The 21,953-nt window shown below is 41.4% G+C and overlaps 1 protein-coding gene across 15 annotated transcripts; it reads left to right on the top strand.

Moving 5' to 3' along the window:
• The first annotated feature begins 941 nt into the window (after window positions 1–941).
• Window positions 942–21,333, top strand: prom1b (prominin 1 b). 15 transcript variants are annotated; one of them, XR_011243825.1, is made up of 30 exons: window positions 1,160–1,571; window positions 9,040–9,101; window positions 9,273–9,299; window positions 9,408–9,613; window positions 10,475–10,595; window positions 10,748–10,811; window positions 10,944–11,033; window positions 11,214–11,237; window positions 11,480–11,697; window positions 11,822–11,896; window positions 11,998–12,061; window positions 12,222–12,230; window positions 12,350–12,509; window positions 12,923–13,075; window positions 13,600–13,723; window positions 13,851–13,954; window positions 14,102–14,186; window positions 14,299–14,445; window positions 14,549–14,620; window positions 16,045–16,137; window positions 16,436–16,453; window positions 16,618–16,671; window positions 16,782–16,862; window positions 17,043–17,111; window positions 17,289–17,378; window positions 18,314–18,429; window positions 18,646–19,043; window positions 19,222–19,319; window positions 19,761–19,795; window positions 20,288–21,333. XR_011243825.1 is itself a non-coding variant. In XM_069530288.1 (28 exons), the coding sequence occupies exons 1-27, from the start codon at window positions 1,301–1,303 to the stop codon at window positions 19,780–19,782; spliced, it is 2,619 nt and encodes an 872-aa protein (XP_069386389.1). In that variant the 5' UTR covers window positions 1,160–1,300; the 3' UTR covers window positions 19,783–19,795; window positions 20,288–21,333. The 15 variants fall into 15 exon arrangements, 3 of the variants coding, with proteins under 3 accessions (XP_069386389.1, XP_069386390.1, XP_069386391.1); XR_011243818.1 differs by lacking the exon at window positions 18,646–19,043; XR_011243819.1 differs by lacking the exon at window positions 18,646–19,043 and having other exon boundaries at window positions 20,297–21,333.
• Window positions 21,334–21,953: the final 620 nt, after the last annotated feature.

Genomic DNA, 21,953 nt, shown 5'->3' on the forward strand with positions numbered 1-21,953 from the left:
TTCCAGGAATTGCACAACTTAATCACGCTGTTTCTCTTTAAACTGAACTTTGGGTTTTCCCTTTTCTGAACTTGAACCTTCTTCGCCTGCCAAAGTCTCACCAGCTTCGACCATCTATTCTATCTGATCCACCTCAGAGGTGAAGGTCAGCTGCTCAGCGACCGCAGCGAGGAGTCAATGACCTGCTGCACATGCAGAGAGACCCAGTGTGAATGTGGCCTCCGTAGTTACATGTATTCGATTCCTGCCAGTAGAGCTCCCTGAACTCTACATACTGGTCCGTTAAAAGACTCTAATTCGGATGTGGAGAGGAAAAATATCAAGTTAATTTTAACTTCTGACAAGAAGTAAACAGTCATCTGTGCATGCCCACAGAACTACTGTGTTCAGCTAAATTCAACGCAGCCTCATTATTATTTTACCATTTTGTTCTGCTTTGACAAATCAAAGTGTCTGATGGCAGAAGAACTTAAGTAACATACATACAAGTAATCTGACAAACTTTCTTGTCATTTTACAGCCAACTGCTTTATACCTCTACTGCAATTTAGATATAAAATCTCTACTTTTTCCTTCACTGCATTATCAACAAATTCTTTACTTAGTTAGTGAATAATACTTGTGTACTTTTATACTTTATACTTAAAGAACTGTCAGTTATTAATACTTATGTATTTTTGCAATTGACACTTACTATCTTCTGGGTATTACTTTGACTTGAAGTACTGCAGTACAGAGACAGGCCAGTTAAAAGTACTTTTACATAGTAGTACTTTGACTTGAAGTACTGCAGTACAGAGACAGGCCAGTTAGAAGTACTTTTACATAGTAGTACTTTGACTTGAAGTACTGCAGTACAGAGACAGGTGACTGGATCCCGCGGTGACGCGCGCCACAGATGCGCAGAGCGAGCTCTTAGCGTGCACGAGCGCGGCAGGGCTGTCTCGTGCACGCGGAGCTCGGTGCCGGTGGGGCAGACTGAGGACACCCGGGGGCTCGAGCTCATCTTCGGCCGCTGCTCCGCTCAAGTCGTCGCAGAGCTCCGGGAAGATGTCTGTGATGGGTCCGCACCGGGAAACCAGCAGCTAACGGCCGCTACCAGAGTGTCGCCCGTCGGAGGTTGAGTTTGAAAGTTTCGCTGCGGGGATAAGAAGCAGAGGGACCGGTGTCCTCTCACGACCACAGCCCGTCGCCCTCCTCCATCTCCCCGCTATAGTCTGTAGCACGACCCGGGAGGAGTTCGGAGTTTTATCCGGTTGTTTTTTTTCACTTGTCCTGTGTGTTTGGACTTTTCTGGGACATGTTGTGGAGCAGGTGTCTCGTCCTGCTGCTCTGCTGGGGGGCCACCAGCGGCGAGCAGCAGGCGGATGAGAGGAGCGGAGCCTCGTCCGAGCTCCGGACGGACTCACGGAGACAGCGGTCCCCTCCGCCGGTGGAGCCCCTGGACTTTGGGTTCGTACCGTCGGCGGTTTATGACACCCACGCTTACTACGAGCCGGGGGCCGTAGGGATCCTCTTCCACATGGTCCACGCATTTCTCTACGTGGTTCAGCCGAACTCCTTCCCCAAAGGTGAGACGGTTCTCCTCGGGTGTGTGTGTCCTCCATCATCAGCCCTGGTTCTGTCTCTTATTCCCAGGATTCTCTCACAGGATGAGGGAGACAGAGAATAATGTTAGCTCTGTTTAATACAAAAACACTCATGCTCGTTGAAATTATTTGAGATAATCCAGTCTTAATCTTGTAATTTAAAATCCCCCAAAGAATTTTGATTGGGTTATAAAGATGCTAATGGTGAGATAAGAGAACCAGATAAGATAGAGTTTAATTAATCCTGATATGTGTTTGTGTGGCACATGCTGATTATACATAGTTCATCAAATAACAACAAAGGCCTACATACAGTACATACTGTTTATATGTGTAGTAAAATTGAGATAAAATATACATTTCAGTATAAAGTACAAATGAAAACTGCGTAAAGGTGCATCAGTGTTCCAGTATGATTGAGTTATTATTCAAAAATCTATAGAAGGATGCATCAGTGTTAAAGTATATGATGTCACAAATGTTAAAAGTGAAGGAATATGCATGTAAGAATGTATGACGTGTATTCAAGTACACTAGAATTATCAGAATCAGAAATATTTATTAATCTCCGTAGGGAGATTCAAATGTCACCAAGCTCCTGAGAAAGAGGTGAAAGAGCAAAAGCCGGTATAAACATAGTAATATAAAAATCAAGTAAGACTGAAATGAAATAAAGGATACACATATGTAGAAATAAAAACCGAGTATGTATAGATTCACATTTGTACATGATCAAATAGGAGATCAAATAAATTGTAGGATTAAAATTTAAAGCATTTGATTGAATGTGATAATGGGACCATAGCGTGATATTAACACCTCCACAGATGGGCTTTTCAATGCAAGGTAAAACTGAGGGGTTAAAGTAATGGTATAATAAGACAAACATGTATATTTCTGTTGAATGTTGAATATTGTCACATCTCCGGGTCTTTAAAAAGCCTTCAAGTGAAACGATCTGAGAAGGGAAACTAACTCTTTAGACATGAACTGCTCACAGGTCCTGAGCTGGGTCGGGTGGTCATAAGGAGGCTGTTCCTTGTTTCCATAGTGGTGGGAAAGTGTTGGGCCTTGAGGTGACGATTATAGATGGACTATAGGACACAACCTGACTGACCTGATGGACGTCACTAACTAAACAACAAAGTCCAAAAAACACTCAAACTCCCAGAGAGACGGAGGAAGTATCCCCACATGTGCACATCTGTAACATAGCATAGGGGACTCGCATAACGCATAACTTCCATAAAACTCTTCTTTAAGTGGCGCCCTTCATTTCCTACTGGTTCATGTGCTCAGTGACTGTGACGATGATGCTGTGTTGAGCCCATAAACCAAAGTTATGAGCATATTAACAGGATCAATCGCTGTCAGAGCTCATAAGTGATCCCCTGCAGGCCCACGCTGGAACATTATGGTGATTCGAAGTTGATCAGGTCCGTCACATGATCAATGCCATCAGAGTGAATGGTGACTCTCTGGTTTAGTGCAGTAACCCCAGTGATTGATAGATAGAGCTGCTTACGACTAAACGGCGTTGGTTTGCGGGCCGTATGCACAACTATGAGTGGTCACGTTGGAGGATGACATGGTGCAATAGGATTGAAGGTTTTAAGTTGCTGCCATTTTGGTGTCCAGGGTTAGGGCTGCTGGCTCGGTAATCAATTAGCAGATCAGCGATTAGAGGAGGCTTTCTCAGTCACCTGCATCACTGCGTAATACCTTAATCCACTGGACCATATGCCGTTACTGTCGGGGACTCTCCAGTATGATTCACCGTCACACACATGCACAGGTAGAGACCACCTGGATGTGCCGTCGCTCCCTCCCCCCACATCATGTGTCAAACGTGTCTGAAATCATGGTTTAATAGTTGACACACATCTAATATATAGAGACCTCCGATGTTAAAACACAGTTTCAATCTGCTTAGAGACTTTGAGGTTGGCAGCCTCATCTACCAGCGCCTCTGAGCCCTAAATAAATAATAAGCCACAGAGTCAATTGCTCTATTAAAAGCAGTGATCAAACCGATATGTTTGTTTCAGGAGCTGATGCCAATATTTAAAGAGCAGGATGGCTGATGCGTAAATACTGGTATCACTGTGAACAACGACAATAACCAAAGACACATAATTGCTGAACTAGAATCAACATTATTGAACACTAATGCATTATTCTTGAGATTAAAACAATTTCAACTCGATGAAATTCATACAAGCTGCATACTCAAAGATATCATTTGACCAAACATGTCAGATTTGTTTCATTATCAAGATCCATGAATGATTTCCTGGGAAATCAGTGAATATGTACAAAGAAAACGTTCTGTCTCTCAATGTTAAACTTCCTTCCATCAAGTTCCTGGTAATCCGTCCCTTCATTTTTGTGTAATCCTGCTGCAAACACATACAAACTAACGGACAGGGGTGAAAACCTGCTTTGCAGAAGCAAAAAGTTGAAAAATGGGCATTGTCTCTGTTTGCTTAATTAATATACACTTTGTAAACTACTTATTAAGTTGAATTGAAAAGAATATCCAAAAGTAAACAGTGTAAAATAAACTGTTATCCCAACGTGACATTCCTAACGTATTTGGCCCGACCGATTAATCAGTCCATGGCATCAAACCCTAACAAAATATCAGTGAATGATCTCTGAGTTAATCAGTGTCTCATTCTCAAAAAGCTGAAATTGCTTTAAACTTTGAAAGTGGGAAACAAAACCTGATTTATGAAATACCTCTTCACATAAAGTCTTTGACGCAGGGAGACAGAATCATAAACTGTTGGAAAAGTGGAGTTTCATTTCTTAATTTCGACATCACTCAGGATTATTAATACCCAATTATTTTATTGTCTCTGTTGCTTGTGTTGGGATAAAAATCTCTATCTCATCCTATCAGCATCTCGTCCGATGCTGTATTAACTGCATTATTAACACAATTTGCCATTTTCCTGCTTTTCTCTGCAGAACATATACATATGCACTACACACACACACACACACACACACACACACACACACACACTTCTCATTTCAGTGCTTTTAGAATATGTAGATGTCTTAAATAATGTTTCCTGTGACACTGATCTGGAGTCAGGTGACTGCTTTTGGAGAGGTGACCGTGTGGAGGAATGGCCTCGGTTGAGTTGAAGTTAGGTTGGAGAAATTAGTTTCCTGCTTGTATTTTAGTGAAAAACTTGCCGGTTGCTGTAAACTGAATCGTTTCACGAGCAGCAGCGGCTCAGGCTTAACTTCCTCCTCCTGACTCGCTCATCCCTCGTTTCGAGTCTGTGTGAAAGCTGAATTTAGGGTGAAGAAGCATTTTGGCCTCTTTCACTGTGAGAGGAGTCTATGTCTTCTTATCCCCCTGATACACACAGGCTAGATTAGAGGATTAGCATCCACAGGGCCAATGCTACCACTGTGCTGCTACCACTGCTACAGATGGCATTGTCACACACACTCATACATGCACATACTGAAAGTGGGTCATAGTCCTGGTATTTGTCTGTTTGCCTTAATTACTGTGATTGGAAGTAAACAGGATGTTTATCATTGAGCCAGTGTCTTAAATCAGATCACACTGAATTAAGAGAAACCCAAATTGTTTTTCTGGAAGGAGATCAGGTTTGAATTACTCCCCAAAAACTTTCACATCTCCTGCAAACACAACATTTTATTGTCCTGTTGATGTAGATGAGCCAAAAAAGAACTGACTAACTAATCACTTTTATTGTTTTTAAGTTGGAAAAACATTTTTTATGATAAAAAACATGAAACTAATTTTACTTCTAACTTCTCACATGAGAATATTTGCTGGTTTTCGTTCTCCTCTGTGATATTTATCTATTTTTGATTTTTCATAAACTAGCAGTTTAAGTACAGTCACCTTACCCTCTGGGAACCATGATGTACTTTTCTAATATTTGTGTAACCTTAGTTACTGTAGAAATGTTTTTTGATTATTCTTTTATACTTATTATTATAATATTATATTCATTGTAATTTCTTTTCCATATTAAGTTGTCTATTATTATCTTAGAATTACATAAATTATATTATACATACGCTTTATTAATCCAAACATTTCATTTATTGAATTAATTAGTAATAAGTACTTATTACATATAATAATTATTGTTGATATCAGGGTAATGTTTTATTCACTGAACTATGTACACTGTGCACTGGATCTTTATGTGATGTCATCTATAGAGAACACCACAAAAGTGAAAACAGGCATTCTACATAATCTTCTTAGTTGTGTTGCTCCAGCTCACACTGTGCTGTGTAGCTTTCTTTAGCTCCGGCTGCCATTAAAATACATACAGTTCTTCTTACTTAGTCAAACACACAGTACGCACAGTGAATAGTATTTTAAGTGACATGAGCGCTACGTAACTGTGCTTTGGCAAACCTGACATGACTTATGCAACATCTTCTGAGCTGCAGCCAACAACTTCACTTCCTATTAACATTAACGGTTCTAACACAAGTTTGCCAAAGAAGGAGGGACCCTGCAGTTCACTTGGTACAGAACCCTTTCAATCACATTGTCCAATTATTGGCTGCCACCACCAGCAGGTCACGTGATCGATAACATGTCTCATGTTTAATTTGATCGTTGAATTGAATTGTGATGGAACCTGCTTCTTCCAAAGGGATGCTCTCCAACCCACCTGGTAGAGCGGGTGTTCCACATATGGAGGTTCGAACCCTCCTGCAGAGGCTGTAGATTCTGTTCTGGCCCCTGAAATGACTCTGTCCTGTAGAAATAGTCACTTATAAACAGTACTAACAATACTAAGATTAATTATGATGATTTGTTAAGATTTTTTATTTTAAAGTTTTAGAACTAACAGTAAACAAGGAGGTAATAAAATGTGCATTTTACTGAGTCAGGAGTTGTGTTGGATGTGTAGACTATGGCCCCTTAATGGCCCCGCCACTGTGTCCAACAATATGTGTCAACTCCCATCATCAATCCTACTGAATCCTTTCTGTCTCTGCTGTCATTTAAAAGCTGTCTTTCTTCCCATTGAAAAATCTCATCAAAGCAAGCATTCCTTTCAGGCAAACACATGATACTACACTTCCAAAATTCACATTTAATCGCATCAGGGGCGGAATCTAATCATGCAAATGTTTGTTTGAGCCGTCTGTGTATCCGACTGAGAGTTTTATTTTACCTTTGACGCCTTTCATGTAAACAGCAGCAGAGACGGCGGCCGGGTTGTGTAAGGCCTCGCAGTAATCTCTCAGAGCATGTCGGCGTAGAGGATTGTGCTCGACTATATTTACACATTACAGGAAGAGGGTTGTAGGTTCTGTCTTACAAACCACTACAGCTAACAAGCTGCAGCGTTAAGTTGTTCACTGCTTGTGTTTTAAGTCTCACAGCTCCATTTTTAGTCCTTAGATGTGTTTGTTTAGTTGTGGATCCAGTGTTTGCGCTCATTGGTTATGAATGACCAGGTCAAACTGGGTTTTTTTCATTGATTAGTCGATTAAGAGTCAAGAAACAAACACAAAATGATCAGGAGAAATTGATAATTGAAGAAAAGTTGCGATACTATAAATATTCTCCTCAGAGCAAAGACAAAAAACAAGGAAATATCACATTGACCGAAGAGAAAGTCTGTTTCTGTCACACTGAGTTCATGTTGGGCGGGGGTCTCTTCATCCTTACAGGTCTAATTCTAGTCGTTCTTTTACGCCCACCCCCCACCTCTTCAGCCCCCTTTCCTTTCGTTTGCCACAACCACCTCTTATACTGGGTCACTGAACTAAGCTGTCTAAGCTTAACTGCCCTCTGCGGCTAATGCTAACTAAGAAGCTGAGCAACAACAGGTGGTGTCAGATGTGCTCATACGCTGCATCTGCAGAGCAGACACGGACGTCTTAGCCTCGACGTGTTGGACCGAGATCAGTTTTTATTAAATGCTCACTCACGGGTGCAGCCACTGATGAAAATAAGGCTGCCACTTCCCACCATGAGGAGAGGATACCTAGAGGATTAACCACTCACCATAAAGACCCTCTCAGTTTGAACAACTGCAAACGTCCTGTGATTCAGAGGCACTTTGGTTTAGTCATTCAACAAAATAAATATATTTTAGCCTTTGTTTGGACATTAATCGGTACAGAGATGTAATTTAATCTGAATGATGAGTTGATTGATGAAAAATCTGAAGAAAAAAAAAATATATATATAAATATATGGATAATACAGGTGGTCTGGTAGAGCAGTACAATGTATAGACCCTAAACTAACTGTACAACACACCCACAATTAAAACAATGATTAAACCATCAGCCATGAAATAGTTGCATCCCTGTATGAAATGTGACAGATGAAAGGATAAACAGACAGTAGAAACTTCACCTTGTTCAAAGGTGAGAAAACAGATGGTTACAAACACATTTAATCACATTACATCTCATCTTCATCATGGGCTTTCTCACCTCACCTGAGGATAACAAGTGTGTTTGTTTGTGGTCATTTGTTGTCTGCGTCTGCGTCTGTGTGTGTGTGTGTGTGTGTGTGTGTGTGTGTGTGTGTGTGTGTGTGTGTGTGTGTGTTTGTGTTTGTGACAGCTGTGTCAGCATATACATGCTAAACTGGCCTCCATCTGCTTGTCTCCTGTACCAAACACAAGCTCAGACAGAAGACATTTTATCAGAATCAGAAATACTTTATTGATCCCAGAGGGAAATGGAGATTTGTTACAGTTTCTCCAACCAACAAATGTATACAGACCTAGAGAATTATAATAAATACAAACATAAATATAACTTTTAACTTGATTTGTGCATCATGTAGAGAAACCAAATAAGATTATATATGTATATAAGTATAATACAGTATATGATACGTACTCTTCCTCCAGCACTTGTTCCATTCAGCTACATGTGAGAGATCTGTCTAATAACTGGAAATGATTTTCTTTACTGTCTTTGTATCTCCCTTTTTTTTTTTTTTACTGTCGATGTTGTCAGATTTTATGTATAGTATACACAGCAGGTGTGAGTGTGTATTTGCCTGCATGCGTACAAGTGTTCCAGTCAGTGTGTGTTTGTGTTTATGAGAGAGAGAGAAGGAATCTGGGTTCACCTGCTGACTAACAGTCTGGGGGAGTTACCATCCAGGTAGGCTTAGCACTGACCCATATAAACAAACAGGCAGCTGGACGGACCTGCAGAGCTTGTGGCAAACACACATCTGTTAGATACATGAGGAAATACAGTCACAGTCCCACTGTCCCCGAAACATTATGAATGATTCACATGATCTGTGTCGTCAGCTTGTGAGGAGAGAAATAGATTCATTCATTGTCAATAAATATGGTTGATTAATCGTCTACATCAAACTGTGAACCGCCTGGAAAACATTATTTTGCGGAAATATATGAATTTGTATTTATATGTATCCTGTTTCTTTCAGATGTGATTGTTAAAGTCATTCAGCAAAACATGGGGGGGATCAAAATACAGGAATGGAGAAAGGTAGGTTTGATTCAAGTGATGAATTTAAAATGAATACTGTTCCCATTTAACACATGAATTAACAACTTCTTGACAATTCAAATGAAACATTTACTGTGACACCTTTGAGATACTTTGTTTTTGCAAATATGTGTGTGTGTGTGTGTGTGTGTGTGTCTCATGGTGTTACAGCCAGAAAACGTCGTCCTGTTGCTACAGGTACATTTTCACCCACACATTACAATTTTCATTCTCTTGCAAAACACGTCTCTTTTCAGGCCAAAGAGTGAAATAATAACATTTCAATAACGACTCCTCTTCCTACAGTGGATCTACTACGAAGCTGGATTCCTCATATGTTCCACCATCGGTATCTTGTTCGTGGTGCTCACCCCGATCATCGGCACGTGTTTCTGTGTGTGTCGATGCTGCGAGAACTGTGGAGGGGAGATGCACCAGAGACAGAGGAAGAACGCCGACTGTCAGAGAGGTTTCTACACGGCCTCGCTCATCGCCTCCTCCATCTTCATCATGTGAGTCTCCTCTGATGTTATCGTGTGGTGCACCGATGTGATTCTGTTTACAGTCTGTGCGTTACTGCACTCTGATTAGCTGTTTGTTGAATTGTTTATGCATATATATGTGTGTTAATATGCAGTTACACACACACACACACACACACACACACACACACACGCTCTGTGGAAGATACAGGTGAAGGGTCGGAGAAATACTATCTGAACTGTGCAGGACAGTTAGGTGTTACTGATATCACTCTGGCTGACGGTGAGAGGCCTCTTGTCTGAATGAGTGCTTTTTACATCACACACACACACACACACACACACACACACACACACACACACACATTTGAAGATCTGCAGATCTTATCTGGTCTGATCACCAAAGATGAGTCCTAAAGATCACGTAACTCTTGATCACAGTTTTATTTGATGAAGGTCGGAGGGTTAAAGGAAACATCTGCTGACATCTGGTCTTTCTTTGAATGTCAGGTTACATTTCCTGACTCGTAGTATTCCCTGATATACATTTTATCACCGTTAGTTCTTCAAGAGGAGAAAGAGAGATTTTACTTACTCATTAGAAGACTGTATTCAATAGTGAATGAGAAACAGGCTTCTCCAAATGTGTCTGACACGTGTGAGCTTCATTCAGCTCAATGTCTCTGAGTTCCCTTCAATCTATCTTTATATGACGATGCTTCCCTCTGCTGGTCAATAATGGGGATAACACCCAATCTGCCTCTCTCTCTCTCTCTCTCTCTCTCTCTCTCTCTCTCTCTCTCTCTCTCTCTCTCTCTCTCTCTCTCTCTCTCTGTGTGTGTGTGTGTGTGTGTGTGTGTGTGTGTGTGTGTGCGTGTGCGTGTGTTTCAGTTTGGGGGTACTTGTTGCATACGCTGCCAACCATAATATTGGCATGCAGATCAAGAGCACTCGCCGATTGATAAATACCAACATGAGAGACCTGAAGACTTTCGCTAACAACACACCTGCGGTATGTACACACACACACACACACGTTCATGTTCTTCTTCTTCATTTGGTTTATTGGCAGGTGGCAACCAACGTCAAGTTGCATCACCACCATCACATTCATGTGTGAATTTCTAATATTGCGCCGATTGAATGTGTGTTTTTCTGTTGCAGCAAATAGATTACCTGACAGCTCAGTACACCACAGCAAAGAACAAAGTCCTGTCCGACCTCGACAGTAAGTTGAACTCAGACTGTTTACTCACAGTATTTGTCTCATGTCCCTCTCGTACTCTGCTTTGCGTTTTTGTGGCTGTTCATCTGTTCCTGCTGTCATGAATTATTTTTACGTGTCCGTGTTTCCTGTCAGACATCGGGCCGTTGTTGGGCGGGAGGATCCACAGTCAGCTGGAGAAAGAGGTGGTCCCGTCACTGGACAATGCCCTGCGAATGGCCGGAGGTAACACGGCCTCTTTTTCAGCCTTTAGTGTGACCTCTTGTTGAGCTCACACACCTGAGACATAGTATCACAAAGCAATATGGAGGTCCACAAGCTAAAGTCTTTTAGGGACATATTCTCACCGTTTTGTGGGTTGTTTTCTCCTCTTTTGATCCACTCATATTTTCTTTTTATCCAAAGCAAAAGTCGAGGGTGCCATTAAAGGTAATCAGAGCTGAGGTGGAATCTGTGGTGCAGTGCTTGTGACTTTGTATTAGAAACAGATGCTGATCCTGAACTACTCCTCTTTGTCATGGTTTTCTTCTGTGGATTGTTGATGTGTGTAATCAGTGTTATTGTAATAATTCTTATAGTTCTGTCCTGTGGTTTGTTTACATATGCAAAACAACATCCCTTTTTTTTCAGCCAAAGTGTTTTCAGTTCCATTCTTCGTCTATTGTTTGCAGCCATGCGGGAAACCAAAGAGGCCCTGGAGAACATCAGCTCCTCCCTGGAGGTGCTTCAGGAGGGGACGGGGAAACTTCAGGCCAGTCTGTCGGGGGAGCGGGCCTCTTTGTCCAACACCCTGTCCGACCCCGCCTGCACCAACGGAGCCGTCTCTCACACCTGCAACACCATCCGGTCCACGCTGTCCCAGCTGGGAGTCAACGCAAACTACTTAAGGGTACCAATGGCCACGAGATTAGAAATCAGAATCCCACAGAAATATAGTGGAATAAGCGTAAATTTAATTTGCTGCAATGACTTCAGAGTTTGTCATCTTCTTCTTTTTTCATTCTGCTGTTCAGCTCCCAGATGTCAATCACGCTTTGACCAATGTCCAAACCGTCCTGAGAACAGATCTCAGCAACATTGTACAAAAGGTCAGTCTCTGTCCTCGTGGTCACACAGTTGGCACCTGGCATCAGAATGCAATCTGTATCTGGTGTATCAGTGTGTTTTTAAATGATCTTTTCTCTTCCAGGGTTACTCATCCTTTAACGACACTCCGAGTCTGGTTAAAGAGCAAACTAAAAATATCGTCTCAGGTACAGAAGTGTATAAAATTATATATATGTGTGTTTAGTTTGTGTAAAAACAAACATTAAGCTGCTTTCTGCTTTTCATTTTATACACTTTCACTATTCACTTTTATATTCTGTCTTTCTCTCACCTTCACCTGCAAACTGGTGGATAATGAAACCATAGCTCTTCCTCGTAAGTTCTCTTTTCTGCCTTTTTACTTTCCGTTTCTCTACTTTTAGGGGACACGGCGTCTAGTTGAACAAAACTCTCTCTGACTTTTCTGTTGGTCTTTTTTGTTTGTATGTGCACAGGAGTGAAAGGCATGCTGGATAAGATCGGCACAGAGATCAACACCTTCGCCAAGATGTTCCCAGTGGAAGCGTCTCTGGCCAATTTCACCATTTTCCTCACTGAAGGGCAGAAGAACATTGAGTCCTTTTACCCGCAGATCGACCAGTTTGAGTTCTACAGGTGTGTGCAAATGTGTTAACATGAATCAGAATTTGGCTCCTGCAACATTTACTACTATACAACTATTATTTGTAAAGTAGCTTATATCAATATTTTAAAGTTAACAGTATATAAAATAACAATGTAAGAAATAAAACTTTTAATCCTGTCACTAGAAACCTGACTCCAAATGAATCAAGATGTTTCTGTGTGCCAGGTGGATGTGTCGATAAGAATGTTTGCTCACTGCTGCCTCCAAGTGGCAAAGAAATCTTTTTTTTATGTTTAAGGTTAGAACTATAATGAGGTTGTGATTAGGATAAGATTAGTGTCTTCACAAATGACGTGTGTGTGTGTGTGTGTGTGTCTGCGTGTGTTTGTGCGCACGTGTGTGTGCATGTGCGTGTGTGTGTGTGTGTGTGTGTGTGCTGCAGGTGGATTGGCTGTGTGGCAGCACTGTGCCTGGTCGTCTTGATCTTGGCCTTCAACATCCTGGGACTGCTCTGTGGTACCTGCGGCTACGATAAGCAAGCCACACCCACAACCAGAGGATGCCTATCAAACACTGGCGGCAACCTGCTAATGGCGTACGTTATTTTTCCATTAGATACACACACAGTGTTTCCTGACTATAATAAGTCAGCATGTCTGCTTAGAGAAAAGTTTGTTAGTGTGTCATTAAAACAGATTACGGGGGAAATAGGAGACAGTGACACAGATTGAGTCAGAGTTTATTGTCTATTTAAAAAATGATGATGAACATTTGTATCTCTGTAACCATGCACTAAAATAACATCTGTAGATTCTATACATTATTCAATATCACCTGAGTTGCAATGAATAGCACAAATTAAGTTCTGTTGTACACATGTAACACAATTTACCTTCTGTTTTTGTTTTGTCACTGTTGAATCACACTTGTCCAGTAAAAATGTTGCTCAGCACCAGTTACAGGAAAGTTAACTTTACTATGGAGCTTAAATATCAGTTAGTAGACCTGAAAGAAAATCCCAAAACAACGGGAGAAAAATGAAAGAAACAGAGAAACTAATGAACTAAACTAATGTTTGCTGAATGTGTCTCCTGCTCTCTTCGTCTCCTGCTCTCTCAGTGGGGTGGGCTTCTCTTTTATCTTTTCCTGGTTGCTGATGGGCACCGTGACAACGTTGTTTGTTGTTGGCGGCAACGTGGAGAAGCTGATCTGTGAACCGCTGGCAAACCGACAACTATTCCAGGTACTAATTATGAACACTTGCATCACGATTAGTCTAATTTTGACTCTCGGAGACTCTGTGGAGCAGTATTACATAACAGACAACACTGTGGCTCTTTGTGTGTGTGTGTGTGTGTGTGGGGGTGTAGATTATAGACACACCATACCTGGTTCATCCTGCCAAGAGGAACTTCCTTCCTGGGATGCTGTTTCAGAATCCAAACATTGACTTGACTTTGGGAAGCATGTACAGGTAACATGCCAACACTTCATACATGCATACTGTGCCATAGCGCTTTTAGAATTAGCTGACTGGTTCAAATTGATTTTTAGATTTATGTTAGGACATATGAACACACTGAGGTTTTAAAAGCGTCACCCTGCTGTATTTGTCTTGCAGGGAGTGCTATGACAACAATGGTCTGTACCACGCTCTGCAGCTGGAGACCATGTTCAACATCAACACCTTCCTCAACAGAACTGTGGTAAGTGAGCGGCTTAAAGAAAATTACATAAAGCTGGAATGGCACTCGTTCCAGCTCAAACATCCTCCGATGGGCTGAAGGTGTTGAGTTTGTGTTTGTCTTGTCAACACAGTACAACAAGGATCTGGCCAAAGTGTTTGAGAATGTACAAGTGGACCTGCAGGACATCACCCTGCTGGAGCAGGCCGGCAGAGACAACCTCATCAACTTCGCTAACTCTGGAATCGGACAGATTGAGTATGAGACGTACCTGGCTGAGGTAACCTGCTCTGATCCAGACTGAATTCAAAGTGACATTTTTAAAAACAGAAAGTTGTTCACCATAAAGATATTAATCTGGTGAATCTGGTGTCTGATTGTAGTTAAACAAAGGGGTTACTCTTGTGGATCTCCTGTCCTTCGCTACTGACCTGGAGGCTCAGGCTGATCAACTGGTGAGTGTCATCATCACTGTGCCAGCAAGTTCCAACACCAGCGTCACAGCCACCAAAATCACATGCGTTGTCATTTTTATAGCATCAAATAACTGAACTAAATGTACCAGTAAGACAAACATCTCGTGTACATTGACTTTTTAGTTCCGTCCATGTCCCATCCACCACTAGGGGGCGATCCAGATGATTTGGCTCCACTTTATGGTGATAGCAGTACTAGTCCATCATTATCAGAATCAGAATACCTTTATTGTCCCACAAACGGGGACATTTCTTTGTCACAGCAGCAACAGGACAGTAGAGTTTTTTAAAAACAATAACAATAGTGAAAAATCAACAAGATCATTTAAAGGTAAGAAAATATTCAGTGTGCAATGAATTGTGTGCAATGAATTTACAAAAAGACAATGTGGCAGTGTATTTACTAGTGATAATAAATAATAAATATGGGTATTTATAAAAATTGTATGCAGATGTATGCTACTGGGAGCAGTGATTGTAAAGTCTGACAGCAGCAGGAAGGAAGGACCTTCGATACCTCACCTTCACACCCAGTGCTGCAGCTAACAAGCAGGTCACAGCCACTCAGTGCTGCACAAACGTTACAGATCAATTTGTCTGAAAGTTTTAAAATCAGATGAGACTGCATGGGTTTTTCTAATACCTCTTACACCAAAAATAATAGGTACACAATTTTTTTATACGCTAAAAAAAGACAATTGCCTCTGGAAACCAACACTTTGGAAACCTCTGTATCTGGCCAGTGTTGCATCTTGCACGCTATAAAGAAAAAAGCGCGGTTGCACATTGTTCTAAAGATGTAGAAAACAACAAGTACACAAACGTTCGTGTTTACACACTGACATCTGGAAGTTCAATGCATGCTGTAACATTGCACCAGAAAAGATGCAGCAAGTATCTAAAGCCAGATGTTATTGGATGTTAGTAAAATGAAACTCTACCTTGAACAGTCGTATTTTGTTGAAGGTAACAAAGGTAACAAAGGTAACAAAGGTAAGAATTGATTCTAAGATTCTTTAGCTTCAGGGTGTAATTACTTGTAAAATCCCGACACATGTGTTGAAGACTGTCAGAAACCAAATGTGCAGCCAGACAGCCTCTGTGGGAAAAAAAAGATTTCCCTTCATCCTCACTGATCCGGCCGAACAAGCCGCCCATTCACTCCGTACACGCTCACGTTTATACCATATATATTCATGCTATAGGGCCTGTGGCACATGGGACGTAGCACAGAGGGATTAGTGTGCTCCTGTGTATGTTAGGAAGGGAAGAATAATTACCCACTCAGTTACCTTTCATTACCTGATGGAGCTGAAGATTGCATTGTACGTTTGTGTAGGAACAGCTGCCATCAAGTCAAGTATCATGAAACTCTTTATGTTTGTTTGTTTGTTTGTTTACAGCCACGTGGCGCTCTGGAGAACGCACTGAGAGGACACGCCAGCAGTATCAGACAGATTCACAGAGAACTGGTGGTGCCCATGGAGCAAGCAATGGTGATCATCTCTCCCACACACACACAAACAATAACTCCACCACACATATATGAACAGATCTGCTCCCACCTCCAGTCAATGAGTTCTGGATTTCAAACTTCCACTGCACCGTGAGACATTTATTTATTTGTTTGTTCAAATGGACGAATCTTTATTTGTTCGCCACATAATCAGGATTACAGATCAGTGAATATTTTACATCACTAAAGATTCTACAGTTGTTTTCTATGTCTTTGCTCTTCCCCTCAATGTCCGTTGTTTTTTCTTCTTCCTCCTTTCTTTCACAACATGGTGACAGAAATATGTCAGAGCGCGGGTAAGCCGCCGTTGATGCACGGCACGTTATCGGCGTATCAGTGTTTGCCCGTAGCAACGTGGTTCGTGTTGTGTCAGTGTTGTGAATTTGAACTTGCAGACATTTGAACATACAGTGCATCTGTTTTGTTTGTTAACAGTTTCTGTGTTTATGTTCTCACGCAGAGCACGCTGAGCCAGAGCATCAAACTGCTGCAGAGGACGTCCAACGACCTGCCGGTGAGACAACTCACACAGACAGAAACGATGTGGTTTATTTATAGCATTAAAGAAAATTAATTAAATCGAATCAAACACACGAACACACAAACAAATGATTTGTCTCTCAGGTGAAGGTCAACAACATCCTGAGTGCCATTGATGCAGCAGAGTACCTCATCACTCATAACGCCTCCCATGTGGTGAAGCAGGTCTGAGATTCCATGATTAAATGCTGTGTCAGCTTTATAAAACCAGAAAACCAGTGTTAAAAGTGTTTGTTCTCTTTTAAATGGAGTGTATATTGACCCTGTGATACTTTAAACCAGTCCTTTAACACTAATCGTCCTGTAGTCCCACATGTCCTAACTTTTTTCTCTGTTGTCTTACAGGAAACAAACGGCTACATGCAGAGCTTAGTGGGATACTTCAAGCAGTACACCGAATGGGTCAAAAGCTCTGTGAGTATTCTCCCTGTTGTCACCTTCAATTTTACTTGATGGTCAGTAATGAGGAAAAATCAAGAGATCAGGCAGCAGGAAGTGAAATGTTCATACTAAACAAGTTCTGATCATAAGATTGTTTTCACATGATGTGTGTGTGTGTGTGTGTTTGATCATGTGTGTGTTTCCTTACAGTTAACTGCAGAGGTGGCTCAGTGTAAACCCATCAGTAACATCGTTGACACCATGGAGATCGTTGGGTGCAGCTTCATAGTGGATTCAGTGGTAAGACACTGGAACACTGTGGTTATCTCTGTGTGTGTGTGTGTGTGGGAGACTTTTGGAAGGAGCTCTGGGTTTTTCGACCACACGTATGAGTACAGTATGTTCTCCAGCCTCCGACACACTCGCTCACACCCGGTGGATTGGACAGAGTGTGTTTTGAGGCAGGGTGGCGACTTACATGCACATAGATCCTTCAATGTTTTCACCTGTGGCCCAGAGGAGCGGGGATATTTATGCATCGCCTATATATCATACTCTAAGGGTTTGTGGGATTCTAATAAGAGCTCAGAGACGCCACTGACTGTGAGAAATACAAACCGAGAATTTATATATCAGTGCTCCAGCAGCGGCTGCACATGTGCACGTGCTGCATGTGTTTGTGTTTATGTTCTGCTCGGTATTTGCACATCTCGTGTCTTTGAGTGAAATGGAGCAGAGATAATCTGTAGGGCTGCAAAAATCACCGATATGAGTTTAATTTAATCTAAAACTCAAATGATTTGTCATTTATTCATTTTGCAAAGATTTGGGAAAATCTAAATTTGCTGGATCTAGCTTGTGGATCAACACGATTTCTTTGCCATGTATAATATTGAACTATAGATCTATTATGTAAAATAACATGTGAAAAACTTGTGTGCACACCTTTGCAGATGTAGTTTAATTAAATGATCTTCAGATTGCAGGAATACTGATGAGTTATTTCAGAAGCAGTGATTTCTGGGAGAGGAACTTCCTTTACCACAGACTTTGGACTTTTACATTCACAAAAAAAACTTATTTATAACACTAGAGGAACGAAAAACTGAAAAGGCATCATGGTTCCTTTAAGATTTATAATTATTAAATCTAAATATCTGTTTTGAAGAGGGTAGTTCATTTCCATGGTCAACTTGATAAAAATGTGAAATCTTACAGGTAAATTTGTTTTTCAGAACACGTTCTGGTTTGGTCTGGGAGGCGCCTGCATCTTCATGATCCCCAGTATCATCTTCTCCATCAAACTGTCCAAATATTACAGAAGGATGGACACAGAGGACGTCTTTGAAGAGTGAGTCCGGACAACACACAAGCTCTTTAGTTAATACAGCAAAAGACGGATCATTCCTTAGTTTTACTGCTAGCTTCTCAAATCTTCCCCGTTGTCGATCTAAACAAAATTAATGGATCCTTCTCTTCTCTCTGTCCTTTTTCATTTTTTTCAATTTCATTGTCTTTGATTCTCCTCATATTCTTTCGTCGATTCACTTCCTCACCTCTTCTCCAGTTCCTCTTACCCGTGGCTTGTTGCACTTTGATGTTTTTCTGTTCTCTGTGCGTCCTCTCGTCTTTGTCCACGTGCCCTCTCATTTTTTTTGGGGTATGGAAAACTTCAGTTTTGGATCTCTTCTCACTGTTTTCATCTAAAATCACGAGCACGATCTGGTGTCTCTTTGCATGGATTCTTGGTTCCTCGCCATCCCTCACGTCACTCTCCCACTTTCGACTTCTTATTTTCCTTCAAGAGTGACGCTCTGTGAGGATCTCGCCTTCCTTGTTGCTTTCACCAGTCTTCCCATTCTCTTTCTCACCTGTCCTCCCCCTGCTCTTGTGTTGCAGTATGGGTAATACAGGTAATCATGGTGACCAAGTGTGTGATATCCATGGAAACCTCTCTTTGGTCAGGTACGAGTTGTGCCCACCAATTTTTCCTGCTAGCATGCTGCGGTGTAAATCGGTGGAGGGATATTTTTCGCTGCAGACAGAAGTAAATGTGCTACATGAGATGTTTCCACAAATGTTAAATTCCCCATGTGTGTGTATGTATGTGCTTGAATGTGTGTGTGTGTGTGTGTACATGTAGCTCCCCCTATAACGACACTCTGTTCCCTCGGGCCTCTGCTCCCCCGAGGTACTCCGACTGGTGACCCCCCCTCAGGAACGTTCTCCCTTTTGAAAGAGGTATTGGTTGTTGATTATTAGTTACATGTATTCATCCACTAATCCACCTCGAACTGAAGTCTTCATCTAACAACCTCCAGCCATTCAACCACCATCGGTCAGATGTGACTGACGCTTCACCGTCTTACTGTTTCTTTCATATCAACTGTTTCATCCATTCGTCTTCTTCTACCTTCGTCCATCACCACGGTTTCTTTCAAATGCTTAAACGGCGATTAGCTCAAGGCCCCATGTCGGACACTGTCTGTGAGGATAGTCACATGCTCGTCTTTGGATTGGTCGGCTTGTCATATTATGCACCAGACATCAAAGCAATGCAAAGCTATGTTGAAAAACCCACTAACCAATACATTCAACTCTGATTCTAACTTTTCTAGAAGACTCTAGTCATCCAGGCAAATGAAGCTGTTCTTAAATGTTGTTTCCTTTTTTTTCCTGCAGTGGACAAGAGAGCTGGAACTGAGCTTCCCCTTGTGGTAAGTTTTCTCTTGTTTATCTCACTGACTTTATATAAAGATGGATGAAGCTTCTCTACTTCCTCCCACTGTTCAGAACTGATATAGATAGATAGATAGACAGACAGACAGACAGACAGACAGACAGATAGATAGATTGATAGATAGATAGATAGATAGATAGATATTCTTTATTGTCTCTCCCATTAGTGACAGAAATGTTTCTTCGTCAGAACAATTATGAAAGATACATACATGAAAACAGGTCGGTGTTCTGTGTCTATATCATCAAAATGACAGAAACCGTCTTTGTGAAAATAGTATTTGACTTAGTTTGCTTCATGTCCCATCTTCTAACACACTAATACTGCAGCCCGCCACCAGGGGGGTGATCGAGACGCTTTGGCTTCACTGTCCATCTTTATATACAGTCGACGGTTTACCTCATCATCACTCATCATACGACACATCGCAACTTATTCTTAACGTGGACTCGCTCTCTCTTTTTTGTAGGATCACCAGAATTCCCAGCTTTTCTTTGATCATGTAACACGTCCAGTGACAAGAGGGAAGAATAAGAACAATCAAAGAACTGTGTGGTGAGGACGTCCCACCCCCCATTTAACCCTTCAAGCCGTTTGACGAGGACCTCTAACACCAGCCAACTGTAACTTATCTCATGCACACCAGCGTCAGTCACAACCTGCATAGTTAGTTTGACACATAGAGAATGAATTTGTTCATACATTGTCAGTTTTAACTTGATGACACATGTACATTTTTTACACTTTCAAAACTTTTGAAAGTTTTATATATTTTTGGTAATGTATGTTTTTTAAAATGTAAGTAGCTTTTTTTGTAGAATTAGCTCTGTTTTCTTTTTCTTTTCTTTGCTTTGTGAATGTTTGTAATGTAGCTTGCATTGTTTCACCTCTACAGGTTTGCACTGACCAGATACATTTTCATTTTACATTGTCTATCCAAAAATTATCAATATATCTTAGTCTGGACCAAAGTGGTGAGCTAACAGGCTAACGTAACAGTTAATGTGACCAAAGCATCAATTTGTGGTGGTACAGGGTTGGTTTTTTTACGTATTAAGAAACGAGGGAAAGTGTTTTTGCTGATTTTGTTACTACGTTCGCTGGGCCCAGGTCAACTCTTTACGCTCAGCTAACTCTTGGCATTGAAGCGACAAAAGTAATTTCTACGGTGGCTGACAGACGCACTGCAAATAGAAAAAAAAACATGTGCAAATGAACTACTCGTCAGTGTTGATGGAACTTCACAAAGCATCGAACCACAGCCGGGTTCATCACTTTTTTGTGTCTCCTGGAAATATTTCTGGCGACATTTTGTGTTGTGCTCTCGGCCACCGTTTATTTCCCTTTAAACACTGTACAAGGAAACTGGCTTTATTTTTCAGTCTTTGAGAAAAGACTTAATCCTGGTCCATGCTACTGCAAGAGGCGACACGTTACAAGCTACTCAACACACACAATGCAGCCGGAGTTTATGGCGAGGGTGCATATCTGTGATTAAAAATTTCTGTCCAATAAGTGTCTGATTTGTTTTCCTTCAATGAACCATTATTCACTAGCAACCATTGTCTCGACTCACACACTAAAGCAAAAAATACACACACACACACATTTCATGTGTCAACGGCTCATAAATCACACAACCTATTGAAACTTTGCATAAGCTCCGAGCCACAGGTTTGAATGAAAAAGGAGCTCATCTGCCAAGAAACACAGAACACGCGGGAACATTCATGTAACATATGCAGGGCTGAATACACACACACACACACACACACAGCAGCCAAAAAGCTTCAGGTCTGTAATGGGGGGGGTTTCAGGGAGCGGCGGGGGCCTTGGCAGTGCCTGAGGTGGCGTGACGCTGTTGCATCCTATCACACTACAGTAACTTACTTTAAGAGAACATCTGTTCCTTACAACATAAACACACACTCTTCACATGTTTGCTTTCCCCGTGTCTCTTACAGGGGAACTTTTTCTCCTTCCCACCAGATTGATGGCTGTAAAAATAAAAAAAAATGCACCAGGGGCATGTGTGCATTTGTACACATGTGTATGTGTGACCCTTAATGCAGCAGAACACGATACTGTACACGCACTTTCTTTTTCCGGTGTGTGTCCACAACAGCTGCTTCATG

Source organism: Paralichthys olivaceus, chromosome 8, assembly GCF_024713975.1.
Source record: "Paralichthys olivaceus isolate ysfri-2021 chromosome 8, ASM2471397v2, whole genome shotgun sequence".
In the NCBI taxonomy this organism is placed as follows: domain Eukaryota; kingdom Metazoa; phylum Chordata; class Actinopteri; order Pleuronectiformes; family Paralichthyidae; genus Paralichthys; species Paralichthys olivaceus.

Excerpts from the sequence above, each read along its gene's own strand:
- prom1b (XM_069530288.1), top strand. The coding sequence starts at position 1,301 with ATGTTGTGGAGCAGGTGTCTCGTCCTGCTGCTCTGCTGGGGGGCCACC. Across the intron at positions 13,076-13,599 it reads GGCGGCAACCTGCTAATGGC|TGGGGTGGGCTTCTCTTTTA; the intron begins GTACGTTATTTT and ends CTGCTCTCTCAG. Across the intron at positions 14,187-14,298 it reads CCTTCCTCAACAGAACTGTG|TACAACAAGGATCTGGCCAA; the intron begins GTAAGTGAGCGG and ends TTGTCAACACAG.